Here is a 19,222-nt window from a genome sequence, read left to right on the forward strand (position 1 = left end):
AGTCAACAGTGACTGCTTAAATTTTTCCTCGTGCTGCATTCGAACTCCGTGCGCTAACGCCTATGTGCATCATAACCACACACTGAATGCGCCTTGATGTACAGCGACTATAAGGCGGCTTGATGCTGTAGTGCTTGCCCACAAACTGACCCTGTTCTGTTCGCTTTTGTCCTGTTTCTGGTGTGCTGCTTGGAAAGTGATGCTTTTCTATGTTTCATTAAAGGGCTTGGTTCTGCATGCACTAAAAATAACGAGGAGAAGGGGGGCTGTCAGCAGAATTCCTCTTGCGCCATTTTGAAAGTTCACTGTTTTCTTATTTCACACTTGATTAGAAAGTGTCTGTCTCACGCTGCTGTTATTGTATTGTTCTCGTTGCACTGCATGCCCACTATTGTTTGCAATCGATGTTCAATGAGCTCGCGCTGTACTATGTGCTCTTGCTGCTGCATTTGACAATGCAACTGAGTTGGACAAGTTTGCCATTCGAGTTTTTACTCTAGTTTTTTGCTATTGTTTACGGTTGTGGTTATGAACACTTTCTGAGGTGTATATTGGGTTTGTGTTTCGAACCCGCCCTGTAACATTCCTACAACTAGCAATTCAGTAAAAAGTAAGAAAGAAAAGCACGTGTTCTTTGATCAGCACAACATATGGATCTGACCGCCAGTATGTGAACAGCATGCATGAGCTATTCATATATAGCTGTTTTTTTCGGAAAAGCCGAAGCCTATAGTGACGAAACAATTCTGATTAACACCGAACGTGATAAAAGAAATCTGGCTTGATTTTGTTTTGTTTTCCTGCAATCTAAATTGCGTGATTTACGCTAAGATATACAGCCGATCATCTGCTCATGTATAGGATCTCGCCAAGGTAAGTGTCGGAAGCTTTCTTCCTCAGCGGATGATCAAGAAAGGTTGTTTGTATGGCAGCATGTGCCCCGTGTGCTATGTTGTAACAGGCACTACAACCTCCGCTTACCACCAGACGCACAACTACAGCACGAATAACTGAGCTCCCTGTTCCTTGGTGAAAGTCTGGACGATAACTGACTGCTTGCGCAGACTCTCGTTTGTCCATTCCGCTCCAGAGCCCAGATGGCATTTCTAAAAAAATCCCCGCTTCCGACAAAACTTACTTGAAAGCATCACCAGTTTCACTGGCAAATAAGCCATTGATGCCATTCCTAACCGGTACATTCTGAAGTTAGATCAAGGCCACACACATTCACCTCTCGAGAAAAGAAAAAAATATCTTTGCAGGTATACACCCGAGGAACATTGCATGTGAGGTCCGCTGGGTGGAGGCTTCATACTTACCGATACTTCAAAGAATTTACACTGCGATTTTGCGGAATTCTGTTAGAATTGTTGCAGCAAAAAAAAAAAAACGGGCTAAACATGACATTCGGCTAAAGAAGTGATGTCCTTAAACTCACTTTTCTTTCCTCTTTCTTTCTCTCTCTTGACGGGGCTTGACTTCTGCATTTTATTGCATTTTCTTTCTTCTCCTTGTTCGTCTTCTTTCTATACTTTTTCTGCTTTTTTCTCTTGGCTTATGAATTCTTACGACAATGACTGCAATGACATTCCGTCGCACGACTACTCTGGATGGGATCCCAGTAAGGGCTCTTGCTGTGAAATTTATCTTACACTATACCGCGCAAGCCATGAAGCCCAGCGAAAGCAAATGTAATTTTCTGCTTTTTAAATCTACCTCTTTATTAATCCCCTAGAGGTGTGGTCTAGGCACTCACCCACTGTAAGACAGCTACAGCACATTTCCTTTTGACTACTTATCATCCCAACCCAGATGCGCGAAAAGTAGGATTGGTTATTAGGAAATGAAAGGTGCGGTAACTGCCTGACTTTTTGGTGGACACCTCAACCACTCTGGGGGAAGGGAGGGAGGTGGGAGCGAATGAAGAAAGAAAAAGAAGCCCTAGTGGATGGATCCGGACTACTGAGACTACTGGGAGATCTTAAACGCCCTTGACATCGCACCGCACACGTACACCTTTTACATTTCGCTGCCATTGAAACGTGGCCGTGTCAAACCAGCCCTGTACTCTGGCTCAGTAGCCGAGCACCCTGCCTACTGAGCCACTGTGGCGGGTGCTCAAAAAGGCGCCCATGTGCTGTGTGAGGTCGGTTCCCGTTTCCATCACCAGGTGGCAGGTAGGTAGGTAGGCCTCGAACAGTGCCGGCACATACCCACTGCAGGGGAGTGGCCAAGACACAGGCGGTTAATTGCTGGATACAGGAAAGTTTTGGCGGGAAAAGCAGTGGTAATAGCATGTAGGTTGATAGATTGGCAGACGCAAGAACAGGGGCTTTGTTAACTTGGAGATCGAAGACGGGACAATGGCTTAATGTGCATAATAGTGTACAACGCCTGTAAGGTTTCAATGTCGTACTGATTAAGAGCAGGAAAAAGAAATTAGAATGGGAGTCTCGTTTCTTGAAGGAAATTTTGCACAGCAGAGCGCACACTCCTGTCGCTTCGTCCAAGCAAAGTGCCAATGGAAAGAACAACCTCAGAGGACACAGGCAAACCCAGTTGATGAAATGGAATTTGCAATAGACGCTTCCTCAAATGAGAGAAGCGGCGGCAGAACAGCAGGAATTGATCTATTGTCTCGGGTTCGGCACAAAAAGGTACCAGGTGGTATTATTTCGGAGCCCCCCATTACAGCATTTCTTTCTCGTCTCTTCTTTTACTTTCCTACGTGCAGTTGACAAGTAAGGACAGTTACTGCAACTTTAATTTCCTCATCCAATTTTCATTTTCAGATGCCCAGATGGCGTCCTAGAAGCATTTTGAAGGCGTCAACGAAGGTTGGATGGTGCTCAAGGCATGGCTGCAGGCACGAGGTGGTCACCTCAATGGAGGAAAAAGTTATGCAACAAAGGTAGTAGGAAACACGGTGCACGAGGCAATCACGTGATGCAGGACAGACCCACCTTGGTTTCGAGGCACCTTCGCACACACAGCTCTAGCGGCAAAAAAGCCAGCCCTTAGTGAACGAGCCGGCGCAAACTGCAGCTTCTTTTCCCGGTGGCGTCGATCTCAATCGTAGTTGCCGTCCCTGTTTCTCCAGCGATTGTAATTTTCCATCTTCCTTATCAGTCTAACGCTTCCAAACAGTCGATGGGGCACCGCTGCTGCCGTATCCATGAGAAGGAGCCAGTTCAATTAAGAGAGAGAAAAAGAGGCCTATGCCAAGGGCAGCCTTATGTACCCGCACACGAAGGCGAGAAGGCGGCCTAACACATCGCTAAGGCTAAAAAAAACAAGAGGTGGGGGGGGGGGGGGGGGGGGGGGGGTTCACCATGCATCAAGCAACGAAAGCGGCGGATGAACTGGGCGGCCCGTAAAACACTAGAAGCGGCGAAGAAGAACGTGTTCAGCACTGTTCAGCAGAAGGAGAAACGGTTCAGGGCGGTGGCTCCAAAAGCTGTGGAAGCAGCCAGGGTGGCCATATATGCGCGCTGCCCACGTCGAAGACTACAAGCAGATTAATGCAGCGGCTTGTCCAGCAGCCAAATGACGTGGCCGACACCTGAGTGCGTTCATGATCAAACTGCGCGAAAGAAACGGACAGAGACAAGAAACACATACAAACACAGAGCGCAGGCTTCCGACTTTTATTCGAAAACGCTTCGAGCATTCCTTTTATACACACCAAACCACCACATGACAGAGCCAGTATCCAACTCAGCAGATTAAGTTTAACAGTTGAGTTGAGCCAATCTGGAGAACCAATCTAAAAAACCTCAAGTGTGTGCCTGCCTGAACACCCTTGACGCCTAGATAAAAGGAGAGATGCAGGTTAAAAACCTGGCGGTGAAACTAAAAATTCAATAAGAACGAAATATGGAAACGGCCGAACCATGTATTACGAGCGAAAACTTAGTAAGCAAAAGGTATGAGACGTGGAACCGACAGTAACAGCAGTAAAAGAAGTAAAGCAGAATGGACGGTGTGCTCACACATGCTCTGCTTTCGAATAAAGAAATCTCGTTTTTACAAAGTAACACTTTAAACTGTCCTTTTTAACCCTGCACCTTTACTCTTGTTATGTGTTGTTTACAATCTTCATATAGATTTTAGCCTGGTTTCAGCCCTTGTCAATCTCGCGTTGCCTTCACCTTTGTTTATTGTTGTTTCCATATTTCGCTCTCAGTTTCACGGTTTCAGCCTCGTTAATATTGTTTTGTATCATTCATATAGTATCGCTTTTATTGCTTTTCTGCTTACTTCTTTTTAGTGCTTGCGCCTTCATCTTTTACTTTTGTTACGATTTTGTTCCACGTCTCATACCTTTTGCTTACTAAGTTTTCGCTCGTAATACATGGTTCGGCCGTTTCCATATTTCGTTCTCTTTGAATTTTTAGTTTCACCGCCAGATTTTTAATCTGCCTCTCTCCTTTTATCTAGGTGTCAAGGGTGTTCAGGCAGGCACACACTTGAGGTTTTTTAGAATTTTTAGTTTCACCGCCAGATTTTTAATCTGCCTCTCTCCTTTTATCTAGGTGTCAAGGGTGTTCAGGCAGGCACACACTTGAGGTTTTTTAGATTGGTTCTCCAGATTGGCTCTACTCAACTGTTAAACTTAATCTGCTGAGTTGGATCTTGGCTGTGTCATGTTGTGGTTTGGTGTTATAAAAGGAATGCTCAAAGCGTTTTCGAATAAAAGTTGGAAGTCTGCGCTCTGTGTGTGTACGTGTTTCTTGTTTCTGTCCCCGTTTCTTTCGCGCAGTTCAATCATGTACGAGAAGCGCCAACTAGCCCGCCAAAATACCAAAATGCGGCTAACGCCAACTATAGGGCATCCTAGAATGTACTACACCATTTCCTGCAAAGCATTACATCTTGACGACGAGATGTAGTACGAATTTTTTAACGACTACCTCGCCTGTACAGCTCCCATGCACTCCAAGTCGTCATATTGTTCCTTCCACTAGGCAGAAAATGTAGCCATGTTCTATGATGAAGTAGTCCGCAGCCATCTGGACACTACAATTCCTGACATATATCTGTAAGGGAAAGCGTAACAAATTACAAACCGCTTACCCGAAGAGCATACGACGAGTTATAAATGTTAGCTGGTACGCGAAATGATTAACGCATTACCTGTGCTTACATTACAGAACAGCGACTGTGTTTACATTTCGCAACAGTTTGAAGAATGCATTATGGTTTGTGAAATCTGTAGGCACGAATTTAAGGGATTTTGTTGCACAGCGCGCTTGTGCGCATGCCGCGCTCCGAAGGCACTCATACTCTGTTTTTCCCGCCTCACGTTTTTATTCTGATTGCAAGCATACTTTCGCACAATATTTCGTGGTTAGCAATGTAAAATCGCCAGCAATTTTTTTTTCGTCAAGATAAGTGGTGATCGGCATTTCTGATAACTTTGAAGTTTTGGAACAGGAGGCCATACAGCGGATCTAGCATGCTGGAAATGCATTGAGGTATGAATCTCGAAATGTTTCGGGTGTGCCCCAGAAACTTCAAATTCGATAGTAGTTTTGGAACGGCTTACGAAATTGTTTTTTAAGGTGGCTGTTAAATGCCCGCAGTGTGTAGATTACAGGCTGTTCAGTGTTTAATCGCGAGGCATGTTATTTGCAAAATAATCTTCTGCCATTCGTTTCCCCCTGGCTCATGGCGACGTCTACTGCCAGTTCCTAAGGCTGTAACTCTGCCTTTCAACTTTGAATGGGCCCCGTGACGTGAAGGGCTGTCATTGGCTCGTTATAACACATCGCACCCTGTAACTGCTGACATAAAAGAGCAAGATATCTCACTCTTCTGCCTTCTCCGGGAACTTCTACTTTCTCTGCGGAGAAAGTAGTCTTTTACGGGCGCGTTTATTTGGCCATCGTGAGCGCGGCGGCGAAAACTAATACTGCAATCGCCATTTAAACCCTGTCTGCTCGTAACGAATGTGACGCTCTGGCGGCCCGACCATCGAATCCTGGTGGGCTCAAAACCAAACTTGACGGCCCTTCACAGAAGAACAAGCAATAGCAATGATGAAAAATAATGACCGAAAACATCAAATGAGATTGCAGATAAGAACACAACGAATATTAATTGTTGAGATCAAGTGCGAAGCACAAACTAGCACCTTACTCATTTTTTTTGCATCACCACACAACGAGAACCACTGATCACAACATTAAAAATGTGTTCATAATGGAGTTTGTGGAACCACACGTTTCACAAACAATGTCAACCTCAAATATTCATTTCCGAAGGAAAGAACAAGAAGCGAACATCAAAGAGTCAATGTATGAACAACATAACCAAGCATCGATCTGCTAACAGAACGCCACTACATTGATTGCTATTACATCCGCAACCATAAAACAGTGAAGTTGCTAACAAGAACAGGATCACTCATTAACTTCCAAACATGACCACCACGTACATGGTCACTTACTTTTCCGCACTTCTTATTTCCTTCCTCATTAAATTTGTATTTCGTGTTTTCATGCAAAAATAAATTCAGCTCTGTATCAAACGGGCCAATTTTGTTTCTCTTCCACAGGTACAAGTGATGGCAGCATGGAAGGAAACATGCTACTGGCATTAATCAACGATTACTTCATTATAGTCTAAGTGACAACCACTTCGTTTCTGTTTTCTAAATCGGCTTTCTCTGGACAAATAATACCCACATGACATTTCTAACCTAAATGCATAACAGTAAAATTCGGTATTTGTCAGCAAACTGGCTGTTCACTTTTATATTGGAGCCACACCGCCGAGTTTCTTCATGCACCTTGGGCACTTTGTATTTCTCTGTTACTATCACTCAATGTTACAGCTAGGCATTAGCCTCCTGTTTGTTGCACATTTTCCATTCAAAAACTTCTCCCTAGGCCCAGGGTGCTCACACCCACCTTGCGCATCACAAAGCGTCGGTTTATTGACAAAAATGCTCCCCGCTTTAAGAACCAGGAGACGCCTCTAGGATAAGCTCATCATTTATTTGAATACTAATGTTAAGATATAAATAACACAGTTAATAACACTGATAAGAGTATTTATAAAATCATAACTGGCAAAGTTAACATAATCAAAAGCCTATAAAAATGTCTTGTAGTATTTTATATTATAAGCACTGTTGTCAGAATTATTAACTATGTTATTCTTGCGTTAATATTATAAATCAAACTTTATATGCAACAAATTTTAATGCATCCATTTAATTAAGTTTAAGCAAACTATGAAATGGAAATGTGATATTCAGAAAATGTCGTCACGAATACGTTGACAAAAAGAAAGTATGCACCCACATTGATCCTCTCTTACTTACCTTGCAGAAACAACAAAGGAAAACGTATTTCTATAGCGGCTATGAGGCAGAACGTTGAAAATACCCCTTCCCGCCCCCCACTCCTTGTGAAGGCACAATCCACGCAGGGGAGATCAGTGCACGTGGCACCTTCAAGGGTCTCTACGTCAGATGCCATTAAATTTGAACAGCCCAGTCACATGCTTGCCGGTGCCATTAAGGCTACAGCATAGGCAGTGGCCCAAAAGTACGTCCCCTGTTGCCTTCGCCACAATTAATGGCATGCCGCCTTTCACAGTAACCGCCTTTCACAGATAATAGACAAATACTGCGAAGGAGGGCATGAGAGGTCCGGCGACAAGTTGTTACGTTTCGTATGTACCCTTCACCATGGTACTTTCTCTTCAATGCCTGCCGCAAGAATTGTGCTTCACTTTTCTCCGTGTATGCATCCAGGTGGATCGATAGTTGGGAAGTTTGAATGTTGGCTTCTTCGTCCAACCATCGGTAATGACATATAAGGAAACCGCGCGGCACAAAGGAGTTTTCTGGAGGCTCCATGCTAGGTCACTTCCGGAGTGGTGTCCTCTGGATGCGTAACTGCGTTGCAGTTATCCTGACCGACGCGCGCTAGAGTCGTGGCTCCGTACAGTGGCCAGAGGACGCTGAGGAGCAGCGCTGCACTTAGCTCCGCCGTGGCAGGTATGACGGTACTCGTGAAGCGAATGCACTGACCGCACTTCCTGCTCTTCAAGTTCCCGCCGCATTTTGTGTACGACCGCCAGCCATGTTCTTGTGTTGCATCATGTGCTGTGCTTTCCAGTGTCGCAAGTGGCCTTTTCTGGTTTTATGCGCATTAAAGGCTTATAGCAGTACATTGTTCCTGCTGCTCTTAAGGGCTTAATTCAGTCTAGTTTTATTTTACTTGGAAATTCACCCTTTGGCACGAGTGGAACGTAGCATTCCAATGAGTAGTGCATACCATGGTTTATATGGGATGATTATGCTGTATGAAAACCTTTTATCCCTTGAAGGCCTCTTGGTTGAATAAACTCGGCTAGCTATAGTAATTGGCATGTGTTTCTATTGCGTTTTTTGTACATGTTCGCGAGATGCTCAGTGTCGATGCTTGTTGACTATTTCTCCACGAATTCGCAGCTGTCACTCTGACTATAAAATAACGTAAATAAGTCGACAACAGCTAATTTCCACTACGACAAGGTGTGCGCACGCCGCGGAACACAGTCGAACACAAACGTTTATGGGACATGGAGATTGTAAAAAAAGTCTGATTGTTTGGCACTCGACCTAAGCATGCAGCCAGAAATTGGAGCATATTCTTTGCACTTCCCTGCGCGACCTGCACAGTGCACCCCTCAATGCCTGGCCGCACCTCCAGCAGGCAAGGAAATACAGCTTTTTTGTGATTTTGATGTTAAGAAAACTTTTGTGGGCATCAGTACGTCCTATAGGCAAAAAAAAAAAGTTGTCGCGCTGCCTCTCATCCAAGTGGCAAGGTAATATTATGAGTGAAAGTACATGCCCTGTCATACATTCAGACATTTGAGGTGGTATGTTTGCGTGACAATGGCAAAATATACCCCCCCCCCCCCCCCCCCCCCCCCCCCCGTTCTCGTATTCTATTGCCTCCGCATTCCGACGGTACGTACCTGTTTCAGATGATCACAAACGTCAAAGGAACTAAAGTGCGGCGAGAAGCCGCACAAATGCCAAAAGTTTGATTAGATGTCTGCATTAAGAAAGTATATAGCTCTAGTGCTATCAAAATTATAAATGCATGCCGCAGGAGTTTTAACGTGTGCGTAATTTGAAAATGTAGCTTTAAATGTACGCTACTACGACTGACGTTGACGTTGGCACAGGGTGTTGACTCGACTGGCCGGGCTGCTTCAATCCACTTCTCGGTCGTCCAGCCTGCCCGAAAACTTGGATCGATAAAAAAATTTGAGGCTCCGAGTCACGGGGCCAAATCCAGGTCAATCTAGGCTTCTCTGCACGGACACCACAACATTAATATGCTTTCATAATGCACTGGGACTGCAGATTACTTGTAAATAACTGTACTGGCATAAAAGACATTTCAAACACAATTTCTCTTGTTGCTTTATATGTGCAAAAAACCAATGTTTGTCCTCAGCACACAAAGGTGCTAAAGAAATGTACTGTGCTCCGCCATGACCGAGAGGTGGTGAGCAAACTCTCGGGAGGCATAGCCATCATTGTGCAGCCTGGAGTAGCAGCTGAAGACGTAGCAGCCACTTTGGTTGCTTACAAAACCATTACACTTTGTTGCATATATCTTCAGTCACACCTCGAAGCAGCGCAACATGAATTAGAGAACATTTTAGAACAGCTATTGGAGCCATACTTCGTAGTTGGAGATTTTAATGCACACTCTTGTTTTGGGGGCAGTGAGAAAACTGATAGCAGAGGTCAGGTCATTGAGGATTTTATACTGTCCAACAATATTGTTCATTGAACACCGGTAAACCTACTTATTGCTCTTCTAGTTCAGGAAAAATGAGCGTTTTAGATTTGTCTCTTAGCTCTCCATCTGTTTTTAGCGACTTTAAATGGGATGTTTTAGACAACCCCTATGGAAGCGATCATCTGCTTGCTGAAATCTTGCCTGTAATTCCCACCATCAGTGAGCACTACAAAACCACGCCTTTGGAAGCTCGATTTAGCAAACTGGCAACTCTTCAGAACAGAGACCACTTCAGAAAAAGTTTTTTAGAAAATCTTAATGTCAATGAAATAAATGAAAAGTTCACAAACTCTATTCTTGCTGCTGCACAATTGGCTATCCCTCAGTCTTCAGGAGTAGTACGGCAGAACCATAAGGTGTGGTGGACACGAGGTAACGAAGAAGCAAAAAAAACAACAACAACAAAATAAAGCTTGGGGCATATTTCGCAGATACCCCACGCAGGAGAACCTTATAAACTTTAAAAACGCGGGAGCTAAAGCTCGGTACGTACGTTGCAAAACCGAAAAAGCATCTTGGCAGAGTTTCATTTCCTTGATAAACAGCCAGGTCTCATCGAAAAAAATGTGGGAGGCAGTACACAATCTAGATGGTCACTACTCCCCGTTCACGGTTCCTCTTCTGACAGCCCCTGGTGTACAGACAAATATAAAAGACCAAGCAGGTATATTAGGTGAGCCTTTTTTCACTGTATATAGTTCCTCTCACTACACAGAATCATTTTTAAAATATAAAAACATAGCCGAAAAACAGTCTGCCGACAATTGGCAGTGCTCACGAAGCATATAATAGCCCAATTACACTACAAGAAAATAACAGCGTACTTTCTTCCTGTAAACAGACCAGGACCATATGATATTCATTACGAAATGCTCGCCCATCTGTCTAAACCCGCTGCAGACTCCCTTCTGAAATTTTTTAACAAAATATCGGTACCAGGAGAGATACCGGAGACTTCGAAAAAAAGCCATTTTTGTACCATTATTGAAGCCGGGAAAGGCACCTGCCTCCCCTGGCACTCACAGGCCTACAGCACTGGCAAGCATTATTGCCAATTGCTTTGAAAGGGTCCTGAATATTAGGTTAATGTTTGTACGTGAATCTCGTATTCTTATTGACATCCATCAGTGTGGGTTTACAAAGGCGTGCTCTACAACCGACCATCTTGTCCGCCTTGAGAAAACAGTCCGAGAAGCATTTATACACAGGCAACACTGCCTTGCGGTCGTTTTCGATTTAGAGAAAGCCTAAGACACCACGTGGAGATTTGGCATTCTGCGGGACCTTGGAGACCTTGAAATCCGCGGAAGGATGCTAGAATGCTTGAGTGACTTTTTGTTCAACCATTCCTTTCAAGTACGCCTGGGGCCACTACATCACGTGACGACACGCTACATCATGTGAGACGCAAATGCAGTTGACAGTTAATAAGCTAACATACTAAAGTATAGCCGTTCTGTTCTCGCTAAGAAGAGGACTGCACACCCGTCCCACCCTTTATCTGAATAAAGTCACACTACCATAAAGTACGAACACAAATTTTCGAAATACCTTTTGACAAAAGGTCACATTCCTGCCACAGATAAACACCCTCAAAAAGAAAGCTTCTCGATCCCTGAATATATTAAAAGTAATATCCAGGAAACACTGGGGCTTAGGCAGGAAGTTGTCTTTTACAAATTTATCGCTCTGTAGTACGCTTTACATTAGATTATGCACGCATTGTTTATTGGTCAGCGAGACCATCGTATTGTAAATGACTGGATCAAGTACATAGGTAACTTAGGTTTGCGTCTTTTCACTGGTGCATACAGCACATCACCCGTAAACAGCCTTTATGTAGAAACTTACGAACCATCACTTACAGACGGAAGTCACGTGTTCATACATTCTAAAAAAATTGGCTGTTTAGCCCTTGTTAACCCTAGTTGAATTGCGGAAGCTTCGTTTCCTCGGCACGTCGTCTACGCAGCGTCTCATTCCGATGCTCTCGAGAACTCAAACCGGTCTCTTCCGCAATTGAAGGCTCTATCCGGGACGTGGCACGATTTTTTCTAGCCGCTTCTTCGTTACGAAGCTTCTGGAGTCGTGCGGCGCGTTCTCTTGAGCGCGTTGTCTCTTCCTCGCTTCGTTCTGTCGTTGTTGCGTCTCTTTCGCGCTCTCCATAACGACTAGAATACAGTGAGGCGAAGCGCATATACACAAACCGACAATTATATATATATATATATATATATATATATATATATACACACACACACACACCCCGCGAGGCGACACCTTCTTTCCTTCTACCCCAGCGGAGCACATCTGATGGAGCGAGCGGCGTCGACGGCGGCGCCATCTGTTGGAGCGCGGCTGCGGTGTTGCTAGGCAACGGCGGCTCAAGGTCGTTCGTTGGCATACGGCGCGACGAGCCGAAATAACTCGCTGGGTGAAGTAGTAAAGCTTTCGCTGTATAATTTGTTCACTACCTAACACATCTGACCAAATAGTGACAAAGTACCATAATAGAACACTGCTTAACAACAAACCACAAAGCACCAAGTCACTCGTCTTGCGTTTTGAAAAGATATGAAAACATCGGAGTACTACACGTTACCTGGCATTGCTGGAAGACGAGATCAGTGACCTCCATGCTACACTTTCCCTGCAATCTGTGATTTCACTGGTACACACCTCCGCAAAAACAAATTCCCCAAAAAGCTATAATACAACATTTTTTTACACTCGCGGAAAAATACAGTACTTTCACAGAGATGGTTCAAAAACAGATGCTTACGTTGGAAGCACAATGGTACAAGGAGGAGGAAGAAGATGAGGAAAGGCAGGAAGGTTAACCGGAAGAATAATCGGTTTGCTACCCTACACGGGGGAAAAGGGGTGAGGGGATAAAAAATGAAAGAGAAAGGAGAGTCACTATGAAAAGTCAGCGTTCGTAAAAGTCACAGCCTATCGTGCAGGCCAGAAGTTCTTGATCAAGAAGTGGAGCAGCGCCTTGGAGGCCTTCACCACCGACGATCGCCGCGGCCAGTGGCCGAGAGACTTCATTTCTGTCAGTGGGCGTGGATCTAGACGCTCCAGCGCACGGCAGAGTGACTGCCTTTCGGAGCTGTAGGCAGGGCAGCCACAAAGAATGTGGAATATGTCTCTTCTATACCCAGAGATGGCATATGCAGGGCTATCAGCCGTACCGATTAAGAACGAGTAACGCTTGGTGAAAGCTACACCAAGCCACCAAAAAAAAAAGATTTTCTATCTTTTCCGGAGCATACCCTCAGCCGGGGCAGATGTCAGTTTACGAGGAAATCCTATAGATTAGCTGGCTCATAACCTAAGATTTAATAACTGTCTTTTCATTTCCTCGCTATGAAGGTAAGCGGACCCACAAGCTTATTTTGCCTGCCTCTGCCTCACTTTAATTGCACTACCTTCTTTTGATTTTCCTTAACATTCCATCGTTTTCTATTTCGAACACACTTTTAGGAAGTCTTGAAAGTGGTTGCTAAAACACCGACCATTAAAGCAAATAAACAGATGAAATGGTCATATAATTTTTCTAGTAAGCCTACCCTGTAAGGGTGAGGAAATTATTAACTTACGTGTCTTTAAACGGTAATTATCCTCTGAAGGTCCTCTCTTTCGGCACGACGTCCTTGGACTGGAGGAGGCCACAGCTGACGGCGCCAAGCAGCGGGTTTCTTTATCTGGCTTGAGCTCGCGTTCTTTGTCTGAGGAGCCTGATAATGACGTGCACAAATAACTCGCAATAAACAACAGCAAGAAGTACTTTTCCCGTGGTCCAATGTGTGAAGCGGGAGACAAACATTACGCTTAAAAAGTAAACAAACACTTTGTCTAAATTGTAGGAATAGTGCGGTACACTCAACCACGAGGGTAGGTTGAGCTCAGAAAGCATCAGAATGCGCGGTTGGTGGCCTAAGACCTTGCACAATTTTAAAAATTAGGCTTTTCGAGTTAGAACAGCACTTTTTTCGGAATAGCATGGCCAGCGGTGAAGTGTATCAGAATATAGCTAAGGCGTGATGACTAGCAGGCTGGTTAACTAATATTGAATAGTTAATTTTTTAACCATTACTATTAGGCTGCTTAATTATTGAGAGGCGCGTAGTCCACCGTAAGTAATAGCCATATCAGTTTTTATAATTTCGAAAACGCGGTTGCCCTCGGCGCTGTGGCCCAACAAATTTTGGCTATTTCGACGGGATACGTGCACTGGAGAGGCTGCTTTGCCTGCAAGCTTTCGAAAGCGCATGTATATTGGCATGATATCGGCAAAATTTGTTCGGCGACAGCACCGAGGGAAACCGCGTTTTCGAAATTCTAAGAACTGAAATGAATACAACTTACCGTGGACTACACGCCTCTCAATGATTGAGGATAGCCTAAGGGTAGCAGTTAGAAAGTTAATTATTCAATATTAGTTACCAACCTGTTAGTTAGCACGCTTCAACTGTATTCTGATGTACTTCACCGCTGACAATGCTGTGCCGGAAAAAGCGCTGCTCTATCTCAAAAAGCCGATTTTTAAAAATTTTGTAAAGTCCGAGGCACATGCATGGCAACTAGCCCTAAAGACAAGGACAGAAGAGAGACGGGCACCACGAACGCTGAATCTAATGTTCACCAAATGACCCGCCGCGGTGGCTCAGTAGTTAGGCCGCTCGGCTACTGATCCGGAGTTCCCGGGTTAGAACCCGACAGCGGCGGCTGCGCTTTTATGGAGGCCAAACGCTAAGGCGCCCGTGTGCTGTGCGATGTCAGTGCACGTTAAAGATAACCAGGTGGTCGAAATTATTCAGGAGCCCTCCACTACGGCACCTCTTTCTTCCTTCTTTCATTCCCTCCTTTATCCCTTCCCTTACGGCGCGGTTCAAGTGTCCAATGATATATGAGACAGATACTGCGCCATTTCCTTTCCCCAAAAACCAATTATTATTTATTAAGTTCACCAACTAGCCCGGCATTACGCTTTATAAACTCTTCGGTGAAACACCCTTTATTCGGGGGGTATCTTTGATCACGTCTGAACGTAATGTTCTCGTTCAGATCGATCCACACTGTAAAATAACACGGTCAGTTCCCACCAGTTCGAAGAATGAGACGGATCCCAAGTGTCCACTCCTGATCGAAGCATCCAACAGCGCATGCGTAATGTGTGGCTATCTGCGCATGCGCATTGGCTGCTGGTGGCAGCGCTGCACACTGTGCTAAAACGCTGAGTTCACGCAGTCGCTCTGTTCCCTGTCCCGTTTCCGTCAATGCCCGGTTTGGCGTCATTGATGACAGTTTTCGCGCCTTAAAGAGTCTCTCTAATATTAAAGGTGAATAAAAAAGACTATTGGCGCAGTATCATCGGTCTTGCTCTATATGGTGATAAAACGAGCAAAAAATTGGCAAATTGGTCAGTAATTGGCAGTTTAAATTGACAGAGAAAGTGAGGCTAAACTCGATAGGGGAGACGTACGTGCTGTGCTCAGGCGTCGTCCCCTTGCTGGCAGGCGCTCTAGTATTGCCTGCGGTGACTATACACTACATTTCATGAAGACTGAGTGCAGTTCAAACGTTAATATTGGAAGGAACTTCAGGCGCATTGAATTGTCTTTTTTTCATGCAGTTAGGGACAATGCACTGTGCTGAAGCAAGACTGTACTGTGCCAGTACTGTGCGGTTTAACTTATTTTTAACGTTTCTTAATTTGCTTAACAATACTTCCCGTCAGAGGAGCATTCAAGGCTAAACTCACTTCAGCTTCCAAAGACAGAAGGATGAGGCGTTATCAGCTTAATTGCCAGGTTTGGCACAATATAGGTTACAAGCAGAGCGTCAAATAAGGCACCGCCTGCGCAAAACTAAACCGGCACCCGCGTGTCCTTGATTTGCTTGCCATAATTTCGGGTATGCGTTACTGAGACGAATCAGTGGAGTGGGTAAGTCTCATTAAAAACAAGGATGCATATATTTTCTTCTTGTATTTCTGGAAGAATGGGGACTGCGGGAGGAATTTCAGGCGCGTATTCAAGTTCAAATATTCCGATGATGTTTCAGTAAGTATGCTAGTAAAACCATAAAAAGAAAGTGTACCAAGCTCTAAAAAGCATGCATCTGAAAATAGATAAAACCAACAACAACGCGAACGTGAAACATGCTCGAAGAAAAGTTTGTGAGCTTTGATTGCTGCTTAATAAATTGCTCTCGCCAAACATACAAGTGAGAAAAGAACGCTGCATTATGAAGCAGTTCTCAAAAAGTATGGAGATCCGTAGCATGCCTCTCATTTAATATTTTACAAGAGAGGGAAAGAAGAGTTGTAAACTTTTTTCTGTCATACGCTGTACCGCAAATGACCTGTCCTGAAGAGGTCATAAATGCGGTTTAGTTTTGTGCCGAAGTTTGTGTTAATATTCGAGTGCAGTGAACTGAAAAATGGTTTATGGTGGTTTAACGTCCCAAGAAGACTCGGGCTATGACGAGCGCGGTAGTGGAGGGCTCTGGAAATTTCGACCGCCTGGGGTTCTTTAGCGTGCATCGACATCGCGAAGTACACGGGCCTTTAGAATTTAGCCTCCATTGAAATTCAACCGCCGTTTCTGGGATCGAGCCCGCGTCTTTCGGGTCAGCAGCCGAGCGCCATAACCACTGAGCCACGCGGCGGTTTAACCCGACAAAATTTATGGGCACACCGTTACTACGGTGATACAATAAGCACCATCGGAAATCGAAGCAACGTTTCCACGGGTGTCCGTTAATTATCAGTTTTGCCAATAATTTAGGCATGACGTAATTAAGACAAGTACAGGTCTGGCGTCTAACCGCGCCGGAAGTCTCCGAACTCGGTTTCCAGTATAGCGACTTGTACTGACGCAAAAAGGGACCGTATCGTTTGCATGTATCCACAATACTTTTGTAACAGTGCCAGCATTTTATTTGCTGGAACACTTTCTTCGGAAGACCGGCAATTTCCACGGAAGAAAAGGCCGCTCGTACAAACGTGAACATTCCATCAAGAAGCCAATGTACGAAGACATGGTTTTACTCTGTTCAATGACCGTATAATTTTATTTGTGCTTATGTGTGTGTGCGTGTTTGTGTGTGTGTGTGTGTGTGTGTGTGTGTGTGTGTGTGTGTGTGTGTGTGTGTGTGTGTGTGTGTGTGTGTGTGTGTGTGTGTGTGTGTGTGTGTGTGTGCCCATTATTAATGCGAATTTAGGTAGCGTCTTGCAGAAAGCACCGGGAGTCTCCGTAGTGGAAGCCTGCTTATTTCTTTAAAAGGTAATGAAAATAATTTTCCACCCAAATAGTCTATGCAGGCCTCAAAAAGCTTTTTTGTAACACAACTGTTCATTTTCTGCAAGCATAGACAAATTTTTATACTAGGTAAGATTATAGCTGGAAACTCCAAAATATCAAATCACCATGATTCGTCAGATAAGCATTTGAGGGTACTGGGAAGGCAGTTGGTTTTGTAGCGATAGCTACACTACGGTAGCATTTCCAGCCTTCAGCGTGGCTGCGCCGCCACGCTGTCACGTGGTTGGTCACGTGGTTTGGAGCAGGTGCCGGCGGCATGGTGCCGTGGCTGATCACGTAGTTCGTCACGTGGTCGGTCACATGACCAAGTTCCTCTCGGCCAGCTGTAGCTATCGCGTCACTCCGGGTTTGACCAAAATTAAACCACCGCCATTTTTTGTTTTCATTCTTGCAAAGGTGTGCATGGTGCTAGAAACCCAGAATAAAATGACATTGTTACAGGTGACAGACTCCACCTACATGACTATGTCAAGGTACGTGCTTTGTAGCTCACTTTTCCATTTACCCATTATATATTATTCAGTGCTCTAATTATTACTGTTAACAGTATTCCTCGCAGGGGTGCATCTGCAGCGTGCAGACGTTGGTGAGTTGCGACACCACGGGTTCCTGAGCATCCGCAGGGACATCCCCGCAGGGAGATGATGGTGAGCAGTGCGTCACCACGGACCCGAGCACCCGCGCTGAGCCGTGCGTGGCATCGCCGTGTTCGGAAAGAGGGGATCCTGTTGGTTGAGCCGATGCCGACTGTTTGGACGTTTAAGGCCCCTCGGCGGAGGCAACGTACACGCCTTTTTGGCCCCAGCTTCCTATAGACGGCACTTCCGGCCTGACCCGACCGCGGGAAATCGGCAGTCGCCTTTTCCTATCCTCCCCTCCATCTTCCACTTTCCTATCTTCTTTCTCACAACTCTCTCCTACTCACTTCTCGGTTTCTTCATTTTCCTGGTGGTGAGTGTTAACCTTGTGTGACGAACTACCCTGAGCTTCATCATAATGGGTTACGGTTGGTGTGTACAGGTGCCGTGGGCATGCCTTGCGTGCAAGTTGCTGTCCCGTCCCCTCGTTGGGCTCTATGGTGGGTGGCTGGCACGGTGGCCGAACATAAAATCATATTTTATGGCTCCACCTCTTACACATATTGATCGCACTCTGAAAACGGTGCGAACCGATGACATCACTGCCTAGTGCTTCAGGAAAATGGAAGAATCATTTCGAAAATATCATGTCCTTCATAGTGAGGAAAGATAAAAAACTGCAAGAACTATCTTCCCGTTCCAAGTCTCAAAATCTCTGACTGATGCCATCGGTCCAGGCTACAAACTGTCAAAGATGCCCAATGGTGACCTGTTACTCAAGCTAAAAGACATCGTTCAGTACTCCGAACTTTCTAACCAAGTGTTCATTGGAGACTACATTGTGCCTATCACTGCACACCGATCCTTGAACACCGTCCGTGGTGCAATTTCTGAAAGAGATTTTGTCCACCTAACTGAGGAAGAGATGCTGGAAGGCCTGAAGGATCAAAATGTCATGAACGTATACCGTGTCAAAATCAAGCGAGGCTACTTGAAAATAAATGTATGCCATTACATCCCAAATCCACGAAGGTGTTTCAGTTGTCAAAGATATGGACATGGGTCACAGGGCTGTCGTGGCCGCGAAACTTGCGCTAAATGCGCCTCAGAGGAGCATGCTTTCGATAACTGTGAAGGAACAGCAGTGCGCTGTGCAAACTGCGAAGGTGATCATGCTGCATATTCAAGGTCAATTATCTCATGGAAGAATGAGAAAGAGATAATTACAATGAAGACAAAACAAAACATCACTTTCAAGGAAGCGAGACGACTAAGCTTCCACGCGAAAAACACTTTCACCTTCTCGCAAAAACAAACTTTGCTGAGGTGGTGTGCAGGGGCGGTGCACCACACAGCACTCTGGCATCTGCCAAGGCCACGTTCACCGAGCCTATGGCAGGGTCATCCACGCCCCAGGCAGAGACTGCGAAAGCTGCTCTGCCATCTCTAAAGCAGGGAGTTCCAGCCGATGGGTCGGCCTCCCGCAGGACTTCCC

At 45.1% G+C, this 19,222-nt stretch overlaps 1 protein-coding gene across 4 annotated transcripts in view; it reads left to right on the forward strand.

Moving 5' to 3' along the window:
• LOC144121939 (uncharacterized) overlaps positions 1 to 18,711 on the forward strand; it is a 42,934-nt gene extending 24,223 nt beyond the window's left edge. For 2 of the 4 annotated variants that reach the window (XR_013312745.1, XR_013312746.1), the window contains 2 exons: positions 2,793 to 2,911; positions 6,560 to 8,907. Coding sequence is in view for 2 of the 4 variants with exons in the window: in XM_077655406.1 (XP_077511532.1) it covers positions 17,697 to 17,794 (98 nt within the window). In the remaining 2 variants the exon portion in view is untranslated. Of the gene's footprint in view, positions 1 to 2,792; positions 4,436 to 6,559; positions 8,908 to 17,696 lie in introns of those variants that run through there. The other 2 variants (XM_077655406.1, XM_077655407.1) reach the window with 2 other exon arrangements.
• Positions 18,712 to 19,222: the final 511 nt, after the last annotated feature.

This window comes from Amblyomma americanum, chromosome 2 (assembly GCF_052857255.1).
Source record: "Amblyomma americanum isolate KBUSLIRL-KWMA chromosome 2, ASM5285725v1, whole genome shotgun sequence".
Lineage (NCBI taxonomy): Eukaryota > Metazoa > Arthropoda > Arachnida > Ixodida > Ixodidae > Amblyomma > Amblyomma americanum.